The 19,469-nt window shown below is 44.4% G+C and overlaps 1 protein-coding gene across 1 annotated transcript; it reads left to right on the top strand.

The window, feature by feature from the left end:
- Positions 1-2,643: 2,643 nt before the first annotated feature.
- LOC143169815 (protein argonaute-4) lies at positions 2,644-18,908 on the top strand. The gene is made up of 18 exons (XM_076357487.1): positions 2,644-2,708; positions 5,936-6,101; positions 6,819-6,939; positions 7,999-8,180; positions 8,584-8,720; positions 8,800-8,934; positions 9,113-9,200; positions 9,619-9,766; positions 9,847-9,966; positions 10,192-10,320; positions 10,477-10,610; positions 11,382-11,566; positions 11,876-12,035; positions 12,645-12,960; positions 13,208-13,342; positions 14,126-14,227; positions 14,452-14,651; positions 14,758-18,908. Exons 1-18 carry the CDS (start codon positions 2,690-2,692, stop codon positions 14,864-14,866), a joined length of 2,586 nt encoding a protein of 861 aa, XP_076213602.1. The 5' UTR covers positions 2,644-2,689; the 3' UTR covers positions 14,867-18,908.
- Positions 18,909-19,469: the final 561 nt, after the last annotated feature.

The raw sequence follows: 19,469 nt of genomic DNA, 5'->3' as shown, positions 1-19,469 counted from the left end.
ATCCCCAATTTTAGTAACAAATGAAATTACCCGCTTTTAAATAAGGTATTTGCTTTTGTGAAGAAATAAAACCTTGGAGTTTTTAGACTGTTGTGCAAATGTAAACAAAACATACTCGGCTAGTGTTTAAGACCATCTGTCCTTTTCCTGCGGAACGCTCTGTTCTTTGCTGAAGAAGCGCTAACTGTGCAGACCTTTGCTTCCTGATACTGTTCTCTAACTGGTAACTGACAATGCAAAAAGGGTGGTGGCATTACACTATAAATTCCTGGAATTTGGGTATCTTTCTAGGTAGTCTGCCAGTAAAAAAAAATGCTAGCAAACAGTTTATTGTACTTACTCAAGTCTGTAATCTTACTGCTATGTTAGGAATAGTTTTGAGAGTCGGCTGGCAAGAAAAAGGTGGCAAAAACATTAGCTACCTGCCATATTAGGTTATTTCTGATCCCGAGTTCTGTTACTCATACCTGGCACACAAAGCCGTCTCACAGAGTAGGTGACTCTCGGTAAACATTTGCCATTGAAGAGGTTCTAAACGCAATTCAAACCCTTTTTTTTAGCACTGGATAAAGTACCATATTAAAACATTCATTTTTTAAAAGCTAGTTTATTAATCTGTTTTTTACTAAATAACATACTCCTTCCACGCCTTCCAGCAGGTGAGGTGTTTAGAAGCAAATCTTCAGAAGTAAGCCTTTCATAACCGTTGTCTGTCATAACCAAATCAGGACTTACCACTGGAAACGTAGCTGTTTCCAATATAAGGGAGGGTTAACGTATAGAAATAAGGTTCTGACTGCTTTGGCAGTCAGGATGCCTCAATGCGTACGTAATATTTATCAAGTTAATTGCTTTGCTGACTTTTTTTGAATTTATAACGCATTAAGTATAGGCTTGAGTTGTCATACTCAGCATCTTACAGGACCGAGCCTTTGTATTGCAGATTTATTGAGGCAGAGATTGTATCTTGGTTTTTTTAAAGTACTATTTGCGTAGCCCTACATACATGTTTTTTGTACATAGATATGCTGAATAATAGCATGGAAATGTTGCCAGACATCATGGGGTTTTGTTACTGGTCTTGTAAAACTGGTGTTTCCCTTAAGTGTCAACTGGTGTCAGGCGATTGTATGAGAATCTTGGATTTAATTTCATTTTAAAATAGGTTTTTGATGTTTCAACTTGGAAAATATCAACCCTGCAGGTTAAAAAAGGCAAATAAAATAGGCTCGGCATTTATTATTTATAAAATGGGTTGACTTCTGACCTCCTTGTGAGTCAGCTGAGAATTGTTGGCTAAACAGAACCCGAGGGGTGTGCGAGGGAGCAGCTCGCTGAGATAGCATAAGCTGCTTAAAAAGGCAGAAAGTCGGTAACCCCCTTATTTAAGGGCACTGTGGCCTGAAATGTTGGCTTTTTAAAGAAAGACAACTATATTGCCTGTGAGCCCACTCGCTTGCCGGTGCTGGCTGGAACCCAGCCCAGGGGACCCTCTCCGACAAGAGGGGGATGAGAGGGAGCGACCGAAGCGGGCACGGGGGGCCACGGCGAGGTGCGCCCCAGGAGCCGAACGCCCCAGCCGGCGGGGCACCGGCTGGTTCCCTACCGCCGCTGCTTTCCAGGCAGCTCCCGGGTGATGTCCCGTGATCGCTATCGATCTCCGCCCGCCAGCTGCCAGCTGCTGGGCGGTCATCGATCATTAGCCCTCGCAAGCCAGTCCGCTGGGCCGACCGGGCCATCTTGTGCCCACGGCTGCCTCACGGGACGTGCTGGTCCTGGCTGCAGCGCTGAGGTGTTCGCTGTACAGTGCTTCGCCTGGCTTTTACAGATGCTGTTTTTTCGGGCGTTTTAAATCGCACTAGGGCTGCTTAGCGGGTACGGGAAGTTATTCAGGGTGTAATTAATTAAGCGGGGCAAGTTCCCCGTTTCGGGGCGCAGCCGAGGACCGGTGGAGGCCGGAGCGGCTGCGGGCCGGCCGCGGGGCGGAAGGGGCCCGCAGAGCTGCTGTCGCCGAGCGCGCCCGAGTTTTCGGTCCCTGTTCGGTTAATTATTAAACCTGCGAACAGATGTCGGATTCTGGGGGCGGGGGGGGGGGGGAAGGAGGGAGGCTCCCCTGGACACGGGAACCGGGGCAGCGGCTCCCGCCGCCCCCTGAGGCGGCTCCCTGAGGCGAGGGGCGGGGCGGGGCGGGGCCGCGCGCGAGAAGCCGCCGCCGCCGCCGTCACCTGTTGCCGCCGCGGGGCCGCGCCGGCGTTGAAAGGGTGCGGGCGGCGTGCACGCCCCCGCCGGCAGGGGGCGGCGCGCGTGCGCGAGCCGGCGGCGCCGGGCAGCGTGAAGGGGCCTCTTCCTCCTCCTCCTCCTCCTCCTCCTCGCCCGGGCGGCGGGGGGCGCGCGCGGGGGGAGGCGGCGCGTGCTGGCGGCGGCGGGGGCGCGCTCGGGCTCGGCGGCGGCGCAGCGGGGGGATTGTTTGCGCCGCCGCTCGGGGAAGCGGAGCGCGGGGACCGCTCCCCGCCGCGCCCCCCCCTCCTCCCCGTGCCCCGCCGCCGCCGCCCCCGTTCCCGCGCCGGGCCCCCACACCGGAGCCAATATTCCCGAGATCAAGCGCTACGCGGCGGCGGCGGGGCCGGCGGCGGGGCCCGGGGCGGTCGTCGGGGCCGGGGGGGACCGCAGCGAGGCCGCCGCCGCCGCCATGGAAGCGCTGGGACCCGGTGAGAGCCGCGGGGGCGCGGAGGGGGCGGCCCGCGGCGCGGGGGCCCGGCCGGCCGCGGCCTGGCGGGTCGCGGTCAGCGCCGGCCCTGTCAGGCGCGGGCCCGGCGCCGCGCTGACCCGGCTCGGGGCCCGGCGGGCCGTGTCAGCGCGGGGAAGGAGGCCGCGGGCCCGGCCGGCCCCGGCGGGGGCTGCTCCCGCCATCCTCGGGCGTTCGCGGCCGGGCCGGGCCGGGCCGGCAGCCGCCGCCGCGGCCTGGGGCGGGCGGTCCGGTCCGTGCCGCGGGCCGGGCCCGGCGCGCCCCGGGGCCGCTGGTGTCCCCGCAGCAGGCCTCCGGCGGCGGGCTGACACGCGAGCGGGCTCGGAGGCGTCTTGGCAGCCGCCGGGCGCTTTCCTTTAAAGAGGAACCGCAGCAGGTCGCTAAACTTTCCGAGGAGATTTGCGTGTGCCCTCGCAGCTCCTGCCGAACAGGCTGCTTGGTAACTGCGGTGGAAGTTTTCTGCCCGGGCTGTGGGGTGACTTTACCCTCCCGAGAGTAAACGGGACGTGGCCTCAGGCGCGGCCAGGCTGGGCACGGCTTGGCTCTGGCTTGTGCGTGGAATAGCGATGGCGAGGAGGTAGGGAAACAGGCGTAGGTCTCCAGATGTACACAGTAACGCGCTCCCTGCACGTGAGTCCTGTAAGCTGTACGATTATAAGTTGTATTTTTGACATTAAGCCATTACTAAGAGTTCAAGGTGATACTTTCTGAAAATACGGACTTTTTTTTTTTTAACAAACTTTGGTTAAATATCGGTAGTGTTTTGCAGGTGGCATTTTCCTACTTGTGTCTTATTCCATGATTATTCTTCTATCAAATGTCTGCAAGATGTATTTCTTGACCTAAGCGGTCTGCGCATCTTGTCCACCAAGTTCCCCATCACACTGTTGGCATAATCGAAGTAGTGTTAATTTTGGTGCGATAGGAAATGTTTATTGACACAAAGGGGCAATTCCGGAAGAATCCAGATTTTAAGATAGTGGAGGGCTGACTTGGAGAGCCTGCTGTATGTATATATGCTGTAGGGTGTACTCTCTGGCTTCCAACTGTAGAAGTAGATCCTCTTTTACTTTTGTAAAACTGCTTCCTGTCTGAAGTAACGTAGTTGAGGGTGCTTAGTACATAATCGACACAGAGTAGAAGAAATTAAAAGGCTAACAGCACGCATAACCCGACTCAGGCCGATCAGGTAAAAATCCTGATAAAATCAGTGTGACTTGCAGGGCAGCCTGGCTTCAAATGGAAAAACAGTTTTTAGCTTATTTTCTGGAATCCTTTGAGAAATAACTTTAGAAAGGAGAAGATACAAGTTTAATCTCCTTTGATCAAAACCGACTGAGGTCAGCGTTGCCATGCCTCTTTACAAAACTTGTCAATACCGAGGGAGGAAAATGGGTAAATATAGTTGTCATTTAATCTCTTGCGGGAGGTCAGTGCCTGCACTTACTTCAGACTAATTAGCATGGGATTAATGGATCATCTGTCTAGTATCCAAATAAGCACAGCAAATTTTGATTGCCCTTGATGATTCATGCTTGTCAAGACAGCTGTAGTTTTTTAAAGTACTAGCTGTACCCCACAGCCGGTTTCGCAACGGCATTGCGAGCGCCTCTCGGACGGATCGCAATTAGTCAGGAGGGTGCAGAGCCAGTGACGTGTCGCGTGGGATGTCTGTGGCCCCGGCAGCCACCCTGCTGCTGCAGCTTTGGGGAGCTGATGTGTCAAGTGGGCTACAGCTGCTTACATGCTCCAAGCGTTACTTCTGCTTAAAAGTGTTCTGGGGTTAGTGTCCTCAGTTCGGTAATTTTAATTGGTAATGTAGTAGCTATTGGCTGGCTTATAAACTCAGTGTAGAAGGCTCCTTACATTTGGTCTTGGGTTTAGTTTACGATTGTGTTAAAGTTTATTGCTGCACCCTGAAGTGTACCCAAATATGAGCTTCATCCTCCCACAGCTTATCTACTTCTCTTCCCGCCTGGTATAAACAGTGAGCCTTTGACTTAAATGGATACTGGGGGGTTGACACAGTTTTATGATACTAAATTTGCCCTAAGTTTTATGATTGCTTTATTATTGCATTCTTGTATTGTAGTGTTTTTCCCCCCTCTCCTTTGCTACTCTACAACAGAGGGAAGAAACTTTGATCATGCTAAGCACTGGCAGATATAGACAAAACCCATGAAAATATACTAATTCATTTTGCTTTATGTGCAGTGTCAACTGAGGCTGTGATAGATTTAAAAAATAGTCTGTTTAATCTTGTTAACATGGTATCTCAGATCTTAACACTTTGAGGAAGTTCACTGAAGACTTAAGTAGTGACTAGCTTGTGTGTGAGTACTTTTTCAAGCCTCTAATAATTTCCTCCTTAGAACTGTTCCTGAAGCTCTTACTTTTGTCCAAATAAATTACCTTCTCCACATCTGTTAGGAGTCTATACCTGTCTTTATGCTTTCTCCCTTACTCTTCATTTTAGAAGAAAGCCTAAACCTTTTCTCACTCCTTTCTTTGTGTTGGAATTTTAAATTGGCTGAAATTGCGCTCTAGGGGAAAAGTATTTCACTATTAACAAAAGTGATGTGTTCATGATGTAAAGGAAATGGCAAAACTGTTTTAGCTTAGATCCAGTACAGAAATATGTTTTTAGTTTAGTTCAGAATAAAAATATCCCTTAGCCGTTTCCAGAAAATAATCAATTTTCGGATAAAAATTGGGGATATATGTCCTAAGTATGCCAAGAGTGACAATCATTAACATCTGAACTTTAAGCCTATAGTGAAGATAGTGAAAAAGCATGGCTTGTGTGGCTGTTGGCTAGTTCTAGAAATGGTGGTAGGAATATATTTATCTTTACATTATATAAAAAAACATAGTATGTAAATGGTTGCAGTCCATCTCAGGACTCTGTCAAGATCATAAGCACAGTCATGAATAAATGTCATTAAAATTTTGAGAATGAATTGTGGCACTAACCTATATATGCTTTAGGGAACACTTTTTTTTTTTTCCAACCTGGAAGTTCCGAGCAGCTGGAAGGCTGTGGGGCACTTGGAACACCTCCATTTGCAACCTCAGAAAGCTACTTAAGATTTCTTTCTGCCGTGTCAGAAAGTCAGCTAAAGTACACCCGAACGGCCACTGCACTGAATGATCAGTTACATCTCATGCATATTTATTTGACTTCCCTAGGGCCCCCGGCAAGCCTTTTCCAGCCACCCCGTCGCCCAGGCCTGGGAACTGTTGGGAAACCCATCCGCCTCCTAGCCAATCATTTTCAGGTTCAGATCCCTAAGATTGATGTTTATCACTATGATGTAGATATCAAACCAGAAAAACGCCCCCGAAGAGTGAACAGGTATGAGTTGTTTAATAAAAAAAATTAAAGTGTGTATGCCTCAATTTAAGAAAACTGTACATCCTAGAAATCTGTCATCTGCTAAAGGCCAGTTTATGTTTGTACTATGGTTAGCAGTTGCTTTTCAGTGAACTATAATATAATATAATATTCTCCTTATTTTTATTAAAATGTTTTGCAGTTGGCCTGTAATCTGGAAGGCTCTAGGAAATGTACTAAGCGTTGAGCTACAGCTGTTTTTATTTTCCAGTCTACAAGTGAATGTCCCTGATAATTGTTCCACAGTCTATTATACAAATGTGTGTTAGCAGCTGAGGGGAGGGAATTCAGCTTGCAGACTGATGCCAACATTTTAGGGTCCACCTGTGGATGCCCTATCAGTAGAATCAATCCACAGAGCACGCCCACTCACCCCAAGGTAGATGCTTGTATTTGCTCTTGTGTTTGAACAGCTCTCCAGATTCCACTGCCTGTTTTGACTGTATCTCTGCTGACAGTACGGATACCTGCCTTGCGTATAGGCACCTGTATGTTGAAACTTAGGTGTCTTAATCTGGGGGTGACTTTTAAAACTCCTGGTGTTGACTTGGGTGTACTCTGCATTGTTGTTTCTCCTACCTTGCTCATTTACGAAAATGTGAAAAAGGAATTTTCAACTGTGTAAGACCATTGCTGAATTTTCTGTTCTTCAACCTAACTCGGTAAATCCCTCTGTAGGGAGGTGGTGGATACTATGGTGAGACACTTCAAGATGCAGATATTTGGTGATCGGCAGCCTGGATACGATGGGAAACGGAACATGTATACTGCACACCCATTACCTATTGGCCGGGATAGAGTAAGTGTTTTTATAAGCAGTTTTAAGTTTCTGTGGGAAAACTGTTACAGTGTCATTTGAAAAGTGTTCTTTTATTGACATAAACCCAAAATGCTGTCACACGTATTAGTATAGTCTTGGAAATGTCAGGCGGTGCCAGTCAGGGATCTCTAGAAACTTACTGGTGTTTTACTGGTTTGTCTTCTTCGGGTTTCTAATTGCCAGCTCTTTAGTTGGAGAATTTGTGAGAGAGAGTGTGAATTAGTATGTTGTGCTCTTTGAGCTGCAAGTAGATTCCTCCCCTCCCCGATAGAAACTTCACTTTTCTCTGTTCTAACACTTGTTCTGTTGCTAAATGATAAAGTAGTTGTAGATGACAAATACGCTGGTTTGGTTTGGCTGCACTGTTGAGATATGTCCTCCTGTTCCGTAAGAACAGCTAGATCAGCTGCACTGGCCCTTCGTGTTCTGGGCCATGCTCACCAGCACCCTGGCTCTAACAGATTGCAGTCTATATTAACCAGTCCGGATACAAAACTTAATCCCTATCTACTCCTCTCCCTGGGGATCTGGTTATTGCTGGTACAGTGCCATGAGGAATACGTAAAATGAGTTCACATTTACGCTTTGGGCTGATGGTGTTTGAGAATAATCTCAAGTACTGTGCTAGAATGCTGAGATTTGTGTTTCCCAGTGAGTCGTCTTTTTGACCAAAAGGTTTTCTTGCCTTCCCGTTTGGTTCACAAGACATCTTGCTATTAATTGGCTGACTTTAAAAAAAAAAAAAAAAAAAAAAAAAAAAAGAGAGAGAGAGACTCACAGTTCTCCAGAGCTTTGATGTCGTACTAATTACTGCTTAAAATTTACACTTAAAGATACCTCAGTGCAGTTTCTCAGATGACTAAATTACAAGCTTTCGAAATCCTAAGGAAACGATCATTTTAAGAGAATTACACAAACTAATCATCAAAAATACAGATTCAAAGGATACCTAGGAGAAAAACATAACATTGCTTAGTGTTGTGATAGTCTGCAATCCATAACAAAAGCTTGTGCTTAATTCTGTTTTGACTGTGTCAGGTGGATATGGAGGTGACACTTCCAGGAGAGGGGAAGGACCAGACATTTAAAGTATCCATTCAGTGGGTGTCAGTCGTCAGCCTTCAGTTGCTGCTGGAAGCTCTGGCAGGGCACTTGAATGAAGTTCCTGAAGATTCTGTACAGGCGCTTGACGTAATCACACGGCACCTTCCGTCCATGAGGTGGGTACTTTTGGTGCCTTCCTGACTGGCTTAATCTTATATCTGTCTTAATGTTTGTATTAGTTATTTCTTGCTGCTATTCTACTGCTATTACGCTTTCCTGCAGTAGAAGGGATGAGGGATGCGGTTGTGTAATTCAACACCTGCCTTACAAATTTGCACTAGAATAGGGAAATCTGATCTGAACTCAGGACTTGTATCTGCTGGTCATGTTTCTAACAGGAATTTGCTATAGCCTTTCCAACTGCACTGTCGGTAAAGGCTTTGTATGCTTGCCGTAAGTTAGCTCTAACAGTTAAACATACTGTGGAAATTTACTGTACTTTTAAACACTGTAAGCATGAATGTAAAAAGGTGTATCAGAAAAGAATGATCAAAGTATTAATTTTCTTATTTTTTTCAGGTACACTCCCGTGGGTCGCTCCTTTTTCTCCCCTCCTGAAGGTTATTACCACCCTCTGGGTGGTGGCAGGGAGGTCTGGTTCGGGTTCCACCAGTCGGTCAGGCCTGCCATGTGGAACATGATGCTCAACATTGATGGTATGTAGGAAATTCTGTCCCGCTAATGTAATGGAGTTCTTGCTGCTTCTAAATTAAATGTCCTCTTCTTTAATCTTAGTGTCAGCAACTGCTTTCTATCGTGCCCAGCCTATCATTGAGTTCATGTGCGAGGTCTTGGACATTCAGAACATCAATGAACAAACTAAGCCTCTTACGGACTCCCAGCGTGTCAAATTTACCAAAGAAATCAGAGGTAAAGGCTTGTTCTAAAGCTGGTGCAACAAAACACTGGAAACCTGCTCATATTATGTTGTAATGAAAATTTGCAAGGCACTTGGGAAGCTGGCCTGTTCCTTTTTGCCCTCATCTTTCTCAAAGGTGACTCCTATGCCTGAATTTATTTAGATGACTTTTTTGTGTTGGGCTTTCAGGTCTAAAAGTAGAGGTTACCCATTGTGGCCAGATGAAGAGAAAATACAGAGTTTGCAATGTTACTCGGCGACCAGCCAGTCATCAGACGTATGTATACAAGCACTTTCTGACAACTTTAAAAATCTTGAACCTATTAGATACGCTAGCTATATCATTTATGCAAGAATAGTTGATTCTGGAGGTGAAGCAGCTGTGTAGCTTTACAAGAATGTTTAGGAATAGTGTGGGTTTAGACACTGCTTTATTTCCTTCAACACAGGAAAACTGAAGCTGTATCCTGACTTTTAAATATAGTTATCAAAGGCTATAATTTTTAAAATAGCTATGGAAAACTCAGTATATAGTCTATAAAATCTTTTCATAAAGAAGAGATCCAGTAGCTAAGGAAAATAAATGTTTCCAGCATTTCTAGCCTGGAATAGATTTTTCCATACCAATTTTTCCTTTTTGAAAAAAAAAAAAAAAAAATCTTGAAAAGTCTAACCAGAACAAATGTCCTTTATAGGTTTCCTCTGCAGCTGGAAAATGGGCAGGCTATGGAGTGTACAGTAGCTCAGTATTTTAAGCAGAAGTACAGTCTGCAGCTAAAATATCCTCACCTTCCCTGTCTCCAAGTAGGACAGGAACAGAAACACACATACTTACCGCTTGAGGTAAGAACCTAACTTTCTCTTGCACTGTGGTATGTCCTCCGTTAAATGGTATCACGCCACCTCTCGCTGTTCCTGTGTAGGTGTGTAACATAGTGGCAGGCCAGAGATGTATAAAGAAGCTAACGGACAATCAGACGTCGACTATGATAAAAGCAACTGCAAGATCTGCACCGGACCGACAGGAAGAAATCAGCAGACTAGTAAGTGTTTTTTCCAGCTAAACAGTCTGCGTTTGTCCTCCTATGGCTCTTCCAGAAGCATTGTAGCATATGTAATGATAAGCAGAATGACCAAGAACTGCAGAAGTTAAAAAATCTGACTACCTTAAACCAAATCCTTTTACATAGAAAGCCTATTCATGGCAAAGAGGACAGAGCCGCCTGAAGCATTAGGTGTAGTTACATAAACACTTGTCTTGTCACCAGGTGAAAAGTAACAGTATGGTTGGTGGACCTGATCCATATCTGAAGGAGTTTGGTATTGTTGTCCATAATGAAATGACGGAGTTGACAGGCAGAGTTTTGCCAGCACCAATGCTGCAATATGGAGGCAGAGTGAGTTTTCCATGTCTTGTAAAATACTTTGTCCTGAGGTTATTTAAATTAATTAAGTGTTCCCTATATCTTCTCATAAGGCTTCCTTTGTATGAGCACTGTTTGACTATAGTCAAAACAAAGCAGTGTTTTAATTTGCCTTTGGTTTTTACCTAGAACAAGACTGTGGCCACACCAAACCAAGGTGTGTGGGACATGAGAGGGAAACAGTTCTATGCTGGCATTGAGATTAAAGTTTGGGCTGTTGCCTGTTTTGCTCCTCAAAAACAATGCAGGGAAGACTTACTGAAGTAAGTGTTTTCCTATTTATTCAGGATACTTATTTCAAGGTTTATTTTCCTCATATTTCTGAAAGGTGATATGCAATATAAGTTGATTTTAATGCATCTAGTAGTAAAAAGAGGAAATGGCAGTTCTGCAGTGTCTTAAATACTTACAGTTTGGGAGGACACTATGACAAAGTTGATAACCTAATTGGCCAGCTAGGAAAAGCGTTAATTCCGTTACCACCGAGGCTGTTTCCTGCCCTGGAGACTGCATTCTACTTATATTCTGTTTTTACAAATATCTGATGATGGTCTCTCATTCTAAAACCTGAACTATTTTTTTTTCTTAACCTTTACTGCCTCCCAGGCAACATAATGCCACATTTTTTCCCCTGTCCTTCAAATTACTCTACAGAATCCTAAAGACAGAGGTTGTATGAACCACTGAAATGGCAAAAATCATGGCTGCAATAATGCTCAGATAAGTTTGGATGAGTAAAAATCTACCAGAGCATCAGTATTAGTTTGCGAACCTGCCTTGGAATGTTCAACTCAAATGTATGTTTGTTTCCCCAAGACTTCTAAAATTACAGAAACAGAGGCTTATGAAATGTCCTCAAACAGGGTTAGAATCCTATTAGTGAGTTTCTTACAGTGATAGAATTGCTAAAAAATAATTACTGTAGTGTCAAATTGGAAGTGCTGTGAAATAGCTTAGATGTTGTTGAGAAAATTAATGGCAAAGTGAAACATAGTGAAAACGCCAGGACAAATCCATTTATATTTCATTTACAGGAGTTTTACTGACCAGCTGCGCAAGATCTCCAAGGATGCAGGGATGCCGATCCAAGGCCAGCCCTGTTTCTGCAAATACGCCCAGGGTGCAGACAGTGTGGAGCCCATGTTTAAACACTTAAAACTGACTTACGTTGGTCTGCAACTGATTGTGGTGATTCTACCCGGAAAGACGCCTGTGTACGGTATGGAGAAGAGGCTGTAAAGTGTTAATTAGTTGTACGGCAAGTGGGCATCTTATTGTGCACTTCAGCGGTAGGAAGGAGACAGAGCAGGCAGTATCTTCCATTTAAAAGGTGGTTTTGGAGATGGGTTTGTCAGGCCTGAGTGGAGTACTTGTATATTACCAAAGAGCAAACTGAACTTTTGTTGGTGAACTTTTAAGGATCTGAATTACAACAACATTTTGGGGGGTGGGGGGGTGGGAAGAGAAAGCAGATGGAACTACTGACTGTTCAGGTAATTGGAACCACTAACTTATTTTTCTGTCACAGCTGAAGTAAAGCGGGTTGGTGACACTCTTCTAGGAATGGCCACTCAGTGTGTTCAGGTAAAGAATGTGGTAAAAACCTCACCGCAAACACTGTCCAACCTGTGTCTGAAGATAAATGCAAAGCTTGGAGGAATCAACAATGTGCTTGTACCTCATCAAAGGTGAGATTAAATCTAAAGCTCTTCTTGAAGTCTGGATTGTCAAGCAAAACTCTGTCCTTTTGTTTTGTTCGCTAAGATGATGCCTTTCAAAATATTACGTGCTTTAGAAATGCCCATGGTCTGAAGTGGACAGAGAAGGATGCTTCTGCATTCAGAATCTGCTTAGTGAGCCCTGTGCCGAGGATCATCTCTAGTGTTAGAGCCATCCAGCAGTGTGTGTGAAAACAAGCTCACAAAGGCTTTTTTTCCCCATGTCTCTCCTTCCTGCCTTTGGGTTCACTCAGTCTACCTTCTTCCTCTTGCCGCCTCCTTAAGCATACTGTATTTCCTTCCAAATTGAAAGAAAAGGAGTGAGGAAGAGTGACTTGTGATAAATGCCTGGAGCTTTGTCTGCCTTTGGTCCTTTCCTTTTCACCTTCTGTTCTCTCTGGACTGTAAGAGCTTGAGGCAGAGAACTTCATCCTTAAAGATTCTGACAGGGTTTTAGTTCTGTTGAATGGTTTGGATATACCTTCCTCGGTTGTAACTTTTTTTTCCTTCCTCACCCCCCTTCTTTGTATTATTATTGTTATTATTTATTATTTAATAAACCTTAATCATATTAAACAGGCCCTCGGTGTTCCAGCAGCCAGTGATCTTTTTGGGAGCAGATGTCACTCACCCTCCTGCTGGGGATGGAAAGAAGCCTTCCATAGCTGCTGTGGTAGGCAGCATGGATGGCCATCCTAGCCGTTACTGTGCTACGGTGCGCGTGCAGACCTCCCGTCAGGAGACCTCCCAGGAGTTGCTGTACAGTCAGGAGGTGATACAGGACCTGACTAATATGGTGCGAGAACTGTTGATCCAGTTTTACAAATCCACTCGTTTCAAGCCCACAAGGATCATTTACTACAGAGGGGGAGTATCAGAAGGACAGATGAAGCAGGTATTGTCTAATGATTTCTTGTTGCTTGTGAAAAGGGATTGGCCCTTGAAAATATGTATATTTTCATGTGGATTGCATTTGTTAAGGGGACAATTAATAACTTCATTGCGTTTTCCTGGGCAAGCACAATGTACAGTTATCCTGTCTGATCATGTTCCTTACAAAGCGGCATTTGTACACGGAAAAAATGAAAATAATACTATATGTACCGAATTCAGCACCTAATAGTTAAATCTTCTACTTTTAGGTAGCTTGGCCAGAACTGATAGCAATCCGGAAGGCCTGTATTAGTTTGGAAGAAGATTATAGACCAGGAATAACCTACATTGTTGTGCAGAAAAGGCATCACACCAGACTATTCTGTGCTGACAAAACTGAAAGGGCAAGTAATGTTGACTACATAAGAAGGAGGTGATGGCAACAGGAAAGTAAGATTGTTTGGTTAAGCGGGGTGGTATCCATCTTGCCCACTAAAACTGAATTAATCTGTATGAGCAGTAGCAGTTCTGTGCAGTAACGTGCTTTCTCTACCAGAATAGCCAGTTCTTCCCCTTTTTTTATTGCTCTAGATCAAGCGGTCAGATGGAACAGCTTGTTCCCAGCCCCTTTTGGAGCAGACGTACTCTGTATCCCTGTATTTGTGTATCTGGAGCTATGGTCTGGGATTCCTGACCATAAACTGAACCAGTTGTTCAGTTTGTTGCCTGTTCTGTCTCTAGATGCATCTGTAAGATTTGCCCGTGGCACAAATCCATAAGCCAACTAAGGAACCTTCTTTAGGAAAGTTCTTGATCTCAGGTTTGCTTGAAAAATGCAGATCTCTGGGGTGTGAGTGCAAACAAGGGTATGAAATAAATTTATTTCAGCAAACCTGCATCGTCAGATCCTGAATGACTCGTGTAGGCTTGATCCCACTCTGCAATTTTAATGCTACTGGCAAGTATTTTATTTTTCTCTGATGACACACCAGTTGGATTTGGTGAAATTTCTAAAAATGAACTCACAGAGAACATTTTCAGTTCCTCCTGTGTAAATGACCTTAGTATTTTTCCACCTTTTTGAGCAGTAAATTCTCAAACAGCTTTGAGTAGAACCTGCCCTAGGAGGTATTTTTGGGTCACTTCCAAAAAAAATCCACTGGCTAATAATAAACTTTTCTCAATAGGTGGGTAAGAGCGGCAACGTACCAGCAGGCACTACTGTGGACAGCACGATCACACATCCTTCTGAATTTGACTTTTACCTCTGTAGCCACGCAGGAATTCAGGTAACGTTTCAGCTCTGCTGTGCTCAGGCTATGGGACTAAATCCTTATAGTTGTCCTGATGAGTGATGTTGCTTCTATTTATAGCTGGGCAGACTTAACAGTCGCATCAGTTCAGTGCCCGTTTGGCACTTGCTCTTCAATGCACTGATAGAAGGTACAACCTTCAGGTACCACCTCTGTTTTTGTTGCTGCTCTCCAGCTGACTGCTCATCTGTTCTCCACAGGGAACCAGCCGGCCCTCCCACTATCAGGTCTTGTGGGACGACAACTGTTTTACTGCAGACGAACTACAGCTGTTGACGTATCAGCTGTGTCACACGTATGTCCGGTGTACGCGATCTGTCTCTATTCCAGCTCCTGCATACTATGCCAGGCTGGTAGCGTTTAGGGCCAGGTACCATCTTGTGGACAAGGATCATGACAGGTAAGGAACTGTGCCTCGTCGTCTTGGTAGACAGATAATGGGCCCGAATTATATGCTGCTTGGCCCAATTGTTCATGGTTCTCTGTATGTGTCTGCGTTTTTACAGTGCTGAAGGCAGCCATGTGTCAGGACAGAGCAATGGCCGCGATCCTCAGGCTCTGGCAAAGGCAGTGCAGATCCACCATGATACTCAGCATACGATGTATTTTGCCTGAGAGCATCTGGGAAGATGAGGCAGAACCACCAACCCATGCAGTCCTGAAATGTTTTGAATGCCTACTGCTATGGCTAGGGCCCAGTTTATTTCAGACTGCCCACTACCAGCAGCTCTGAACGGTCGCACTGAATCTGTACTTCACAGCAATGTCTGATGCACCAACACAATTGAGCCATTTGTTTCATTATTTTATGTAATAGAAATTCATAGACTGTCTTTTCTGATGCATTGGACTGAATTTTTACCTCAAAGCGCAAAAGGCCGATCATCCTGAAATTTTTAAAGGACTTGGCACGAAGGGTTTCTATCGAATATTTTGCTAGCTATCGTTTTTAAGTTATCTTCTCATCCCATTAGTTTATCATGACGACTGATTCCCTGTCTTCGTGCACTGCTTAGTGAGTATGCATATTATGGCAAAATGTTTTACTCCAGTTAAATGTAATTGTTCTATTGTGTGGGGCCATAGATTTTTTAATGGAGATTTTAGACTTCACTACTGTAAATGCCTTTTAACAAACATAACTTTCACAGGTATTGCAGTTTTTTGTCAGTTTTACTAATTATCTTTTTAATCTCTGCAGACTTCGGCTGCAAAGCAATTGCACTATACTGCGACTTCAAATAGGTGGTTCTTGTTCTGTGAATGTGTAATATAACCAGATAGTGATGCCTGTCAGTAGATTTTAATTGTAATGGTTACAAATAATACTGCCATGGTATCGTAACAAGTACTGAACCATCATTTCCCCCTCTAAAAATGATAAAAACAAAAAAAAAAATTAGCTTTTAGGTATTTTGCAAACTTTTACAAAAGTGCCCACTTTATGCTGCTGTGTGGTTTGATAAATCTAAGTGATTTTAAAACTTTTTTCTCATAAAAGGTTTAACTTTGGCAATAAATATTTGTTTTTTAAGCCCCCCTAACAGTGTAATTTTCTAGCTGAGGATTATGCATGAGTTGAACCAACATTCTCGTGTCGTTTTCTGAACACACAATTTGGCAGTTTCTGAAACTGATTAGAAAAGACGCATTTCCATGCTTTTTTTAAGAATTATTTTTAACTGTTTTATATTCACTGTTGGTGTCCTGTCTACAACATTTTTTATAAGCTTGGAAACTGGGTGTTACGTGTAGGAAAGGCTTGCCAATCTGTACAGTCTACATGTATTGTGTGACAGGCAACCTAAGGGCTTGTACCAGCATTTTAAACTTTTTTCCCCTGGGACTCTAGGTTGCGCACACAACTGCATTCAACAGCATGTTTAACCAATGTAAGTCTCATACTCTGATTCTGTCCCAGCCTAGAAATTAGGGTTTTTTTAATCTGCTTGGCTTTTTTCAGCTGCAACGTGTAATATCGAAGAGGGGCTTGGTTTCACTGAATACTCTTGGAATCCACGAACATAGTACGTTAAGACTAGATTCCTCTTGGTGTTAACATGAGTTAACGCAGATTAAAGGCTTATTCCTAAACTGCGTAGAGCCAACACCACTACTTTGATAACAGACGTTTGGGAAGTCCAGCGATTGCACTGTGGTCTCTGATGCTCGTGTGGGGTTTGCTGCTAAGTTGTCTGCTGTTCCAAAGCTTAGGAACCAGCCCCCTCAAAATTTCAGCAATATGAAATGCTGTTTCCTTCAGTCTTTAAGCTTGTAAATAAATTAAAGTTTACATTTCTAAATGCTGTTTTTTTTCAGTCGTACCAGAGTACACTGAGCTTAGTCTTCAAACAGTTTTATAACCTTCTTTCAAGTAGTACGTCTCATTAAATTAAGTTCAAACTTTTTTCATTTCTGTTGAAAATGGGACTGAAGCAAACTCTGCTCCTGGCACGTACCGTGAACAGGTTTAGATTGGAAAAAAAAAAAGATTCTTTTTAGTTTTTTAACTTTTTTTTAAAGAATACCTCACTTGTGTAATAAAATCAGGACATGTGGGTGGGAGACTGACCGCTGCTTCAGCTAGATGGCTGCTTTTCTCAGTACTCGTTCAGGGAGAATACAAAAACCCCCTTTTTAGAATGAACTCTGACTGACCCAACACACATGGAGAACTCTGGCACCTTGAAAACAAACTGAGCACCCTTTTTAGGTTATAGGATCAAAGATCGCTATTTTGAGTTTGTGCACTAGGCAAGAATGTGACTGGTTTAATCAAGGGTGCATAAGAAATACTTAATTTTATCACCAGTTAGTTAGTTGTCCAGTGCCAAGCACTCCTAGTTCAGATTGAGTGAAGCGAGAGCCTCTCCTTTGTTTGCCTGTGACTGGACTGAATATTTAACCTCCGGCTACGCGGATTGTTGGACCTCGGCTAGCCCTGGGCCGCAGGGCGAGAGCCCCAGCTCAATCCGGTGTTAAAACACCGCTGTGGAGAGACACCGCTAAGGGTGCAGTGCTGTCGCTTTGGGAGAAGAGCACTGAAGTTCAGGACCGTTGCGTGGCGGTGACGGTAAGGTCCAAGTTTCGGCAGTGCTGTCCGACACAGGTCTGAGTCCCAGTCTGGAGGTTGGGCTTGACGATCTGGATTAACCCCTTGGGACTGACTGAATCGTTATGCATGTGTCAATCAATGGGAAGATGTGCATTCTGTAGATGTAGTTCTTAGGGTGTTTTGGTTTGGGTTTTGTTTTTTTTTTTTATAAATAAAGCCTGTTGGCCACTGTTTAGCTATGTGGTGTGAAAGATTTTAAATGTAGCAAAGTTTAAAGAGTTGGGGAAGGGGGTGGTTGACAAAAAAAAAAAGGGCGGGGGGGCAGAAATCCCATTTTCAAACCAGTTCTGCTTGCTTTGTGAACAGCTGAATTCTGAACAAGCTCTGGCAATCGCTAGTTAGCCTGTCTCCAACATTTGAACAGCCTGGCTTATTTATTCTCGTCGTGAGTACCACAGTTCAGTGTAGTGCCTGTAGCTGCCTCCAAAGGGTGCAAGAGGCGGTGATGCACAGGCAGACGCGCCTCACGCAGTACGTCTCTTGTCCCAGACACAGCGTCAGAGTTATTTGGCCGCTATCGACAGCTTTGCTCTTCAGACGGGGAAGGGCACCTTTGTTCAGATCCAGTGTTTAACAAAACCTACCCCCCAAACCACCTTTGTGGATGTGCTGTAGGATTTTTCTTGCTCAATAGCAAGGGAGTAACTCTGCTTTCATTTTAGGAAAGCAGGGTTTGGAGGGCATTGTATCAATACTGTTTCAACTACAAGGCTTTTTCCTTGTGCATTGGAGGAAAGATCTTGTAATATCACTTACAGATTTTCTTATACCTTGCTATTGACATTTTCATATTTCTATGTCTAGAGGCTGAAACTTCAATGTAAAATGTTTGCATTTGTTCATTTTGACTTATGATGTAATTTTTGTTTCTATATTGTTAGACTTGTACTGTTTAAAATTGTATTTTATTAAATTTGGACTGGGTGTATGTCTATAGCAATACGAGGTACTCTTTCTAAACTGTTATGGGTGGGTTAGCAGCCCCATATTGCGGTAAGATGCTGGTCGTGTACAACTTGCAATGTATTTTTTTTTTTTTTTTTTAGCCTGCAGGGATATTTTGTGTTCATGTGTCCAAAAATAATGATGATAATAAAAATTGGCATTCTTGTGCCAAATGTTCTGTTTTTCCTTGTTGATGTCTAATAAATGCAATGTACAGCGTGAGCAACCGATACTGTTGCCTGTAAACAAATGTCTTAAATAATTTAACTTTTAATTAAAACTTGTACACAATGTGTAACCTGTGGAACTCATTGCCACAACGTATTTATTTCTGATGTGCTGGGATTTAGAAAGGATAGAAGTATACGTGGATAACATCCTCAGCGATATTAAAGGGAGGGCTTAGATTACCTGTTTTCGGAGCCTGTGCTAGCCACAGGGGGGATGTTTAGAAGGGCCGTATTTTTTTAACGATCTCGGAAATTCTATAGCAATGTCTAGAGAAAATACGGTGTCGATAGACTCTGTATCTGCCTGGAGAAGTGATTCTATATTAGAGAGTCGCAAATTAATAAATGAAAGAGCCGTTTGCTTGTTCATCTCTATTTCAGGTGAGGGTTTGTTGTGTCCTCAGACAACTGTACTTCACTAAAAATACCACAGTAAGGACAGAAAAAGCTTTTGGACAAGGCCAAAACATGACAGCTATAACTGCGCTCGGGACACGTGATTGCTTAAAATAACCTGCATCTTCAGCAAACCCCTGCTTCTGGGGTTTAAATTTTTTTTTTTTTTTCTTTTTTTCCAGTGGAGATGCTGAACCGAGATTGTTCAGCCTCAGGCAAGCCTGAGGAGCCCAAAGGCAGAGGATGGCTGTATCCTAGCGCCTTCCCAAAGTGACGTAAAGATCACTTGGATCCAACCCCAGGAACCCGGGGCTGGAGCTGCACGACGCCTTCGACCCTCCCCAGCCCGCGCCCGGCCGGGCGCAGCCCTGGCACCTTTCGGACTCAAACGTGCCTCAAAAAAAAGCCAACTTCTGCTCCAGCACCGTCCCTCGGGAGCTCGCGTGCTCCCTCCTGCGCGTGGCCGTGACGACACGGTGCAGCGAGGCGGCTTTAACGGTTCGAACTTCGGTGGCTTCCTTCGTTAACCTCG

Source organism: Aptenodytes patagonicus, chromosome 21, assembly GCF_965638725.1.
Source record: "Aptenodytes patagonicus chromosome 21, bAptPat1.pri.cur, whole genome shotgun sequence".
NCBI classification, from domain to species: Eukaryota; Metazoa; Chordata; class Aves; order Sphenisciformes; family Spheniscidae; genus Aptenodytes; species Aptenodytes patagonicus.
Note: the sequence above shows the minus strand (reverse complement) of the source record. Positions and strands in the feature narration are given on the sequence as shown.

Excerpts from the sequence above, each read along its gene's own strand:
- LOC143169815 (XM_076357487.1), top strand. Across the intron at positions 13,343-14,125 it reads GTGCTGACAAAACTGAAAGG|GTGGGTAAGAGCGGCAACGT; the intron begins GCAAGTAATGTT and ends TTTTCTCAATAG. Across the intron at positions 14,652-14,757 it reads GTGGACAAGGATCATGACAG|TGCTGAAGGCAGCCATGTGT; the intron begins GTAAGGAACTGT and ends GCGTTTTTACAG.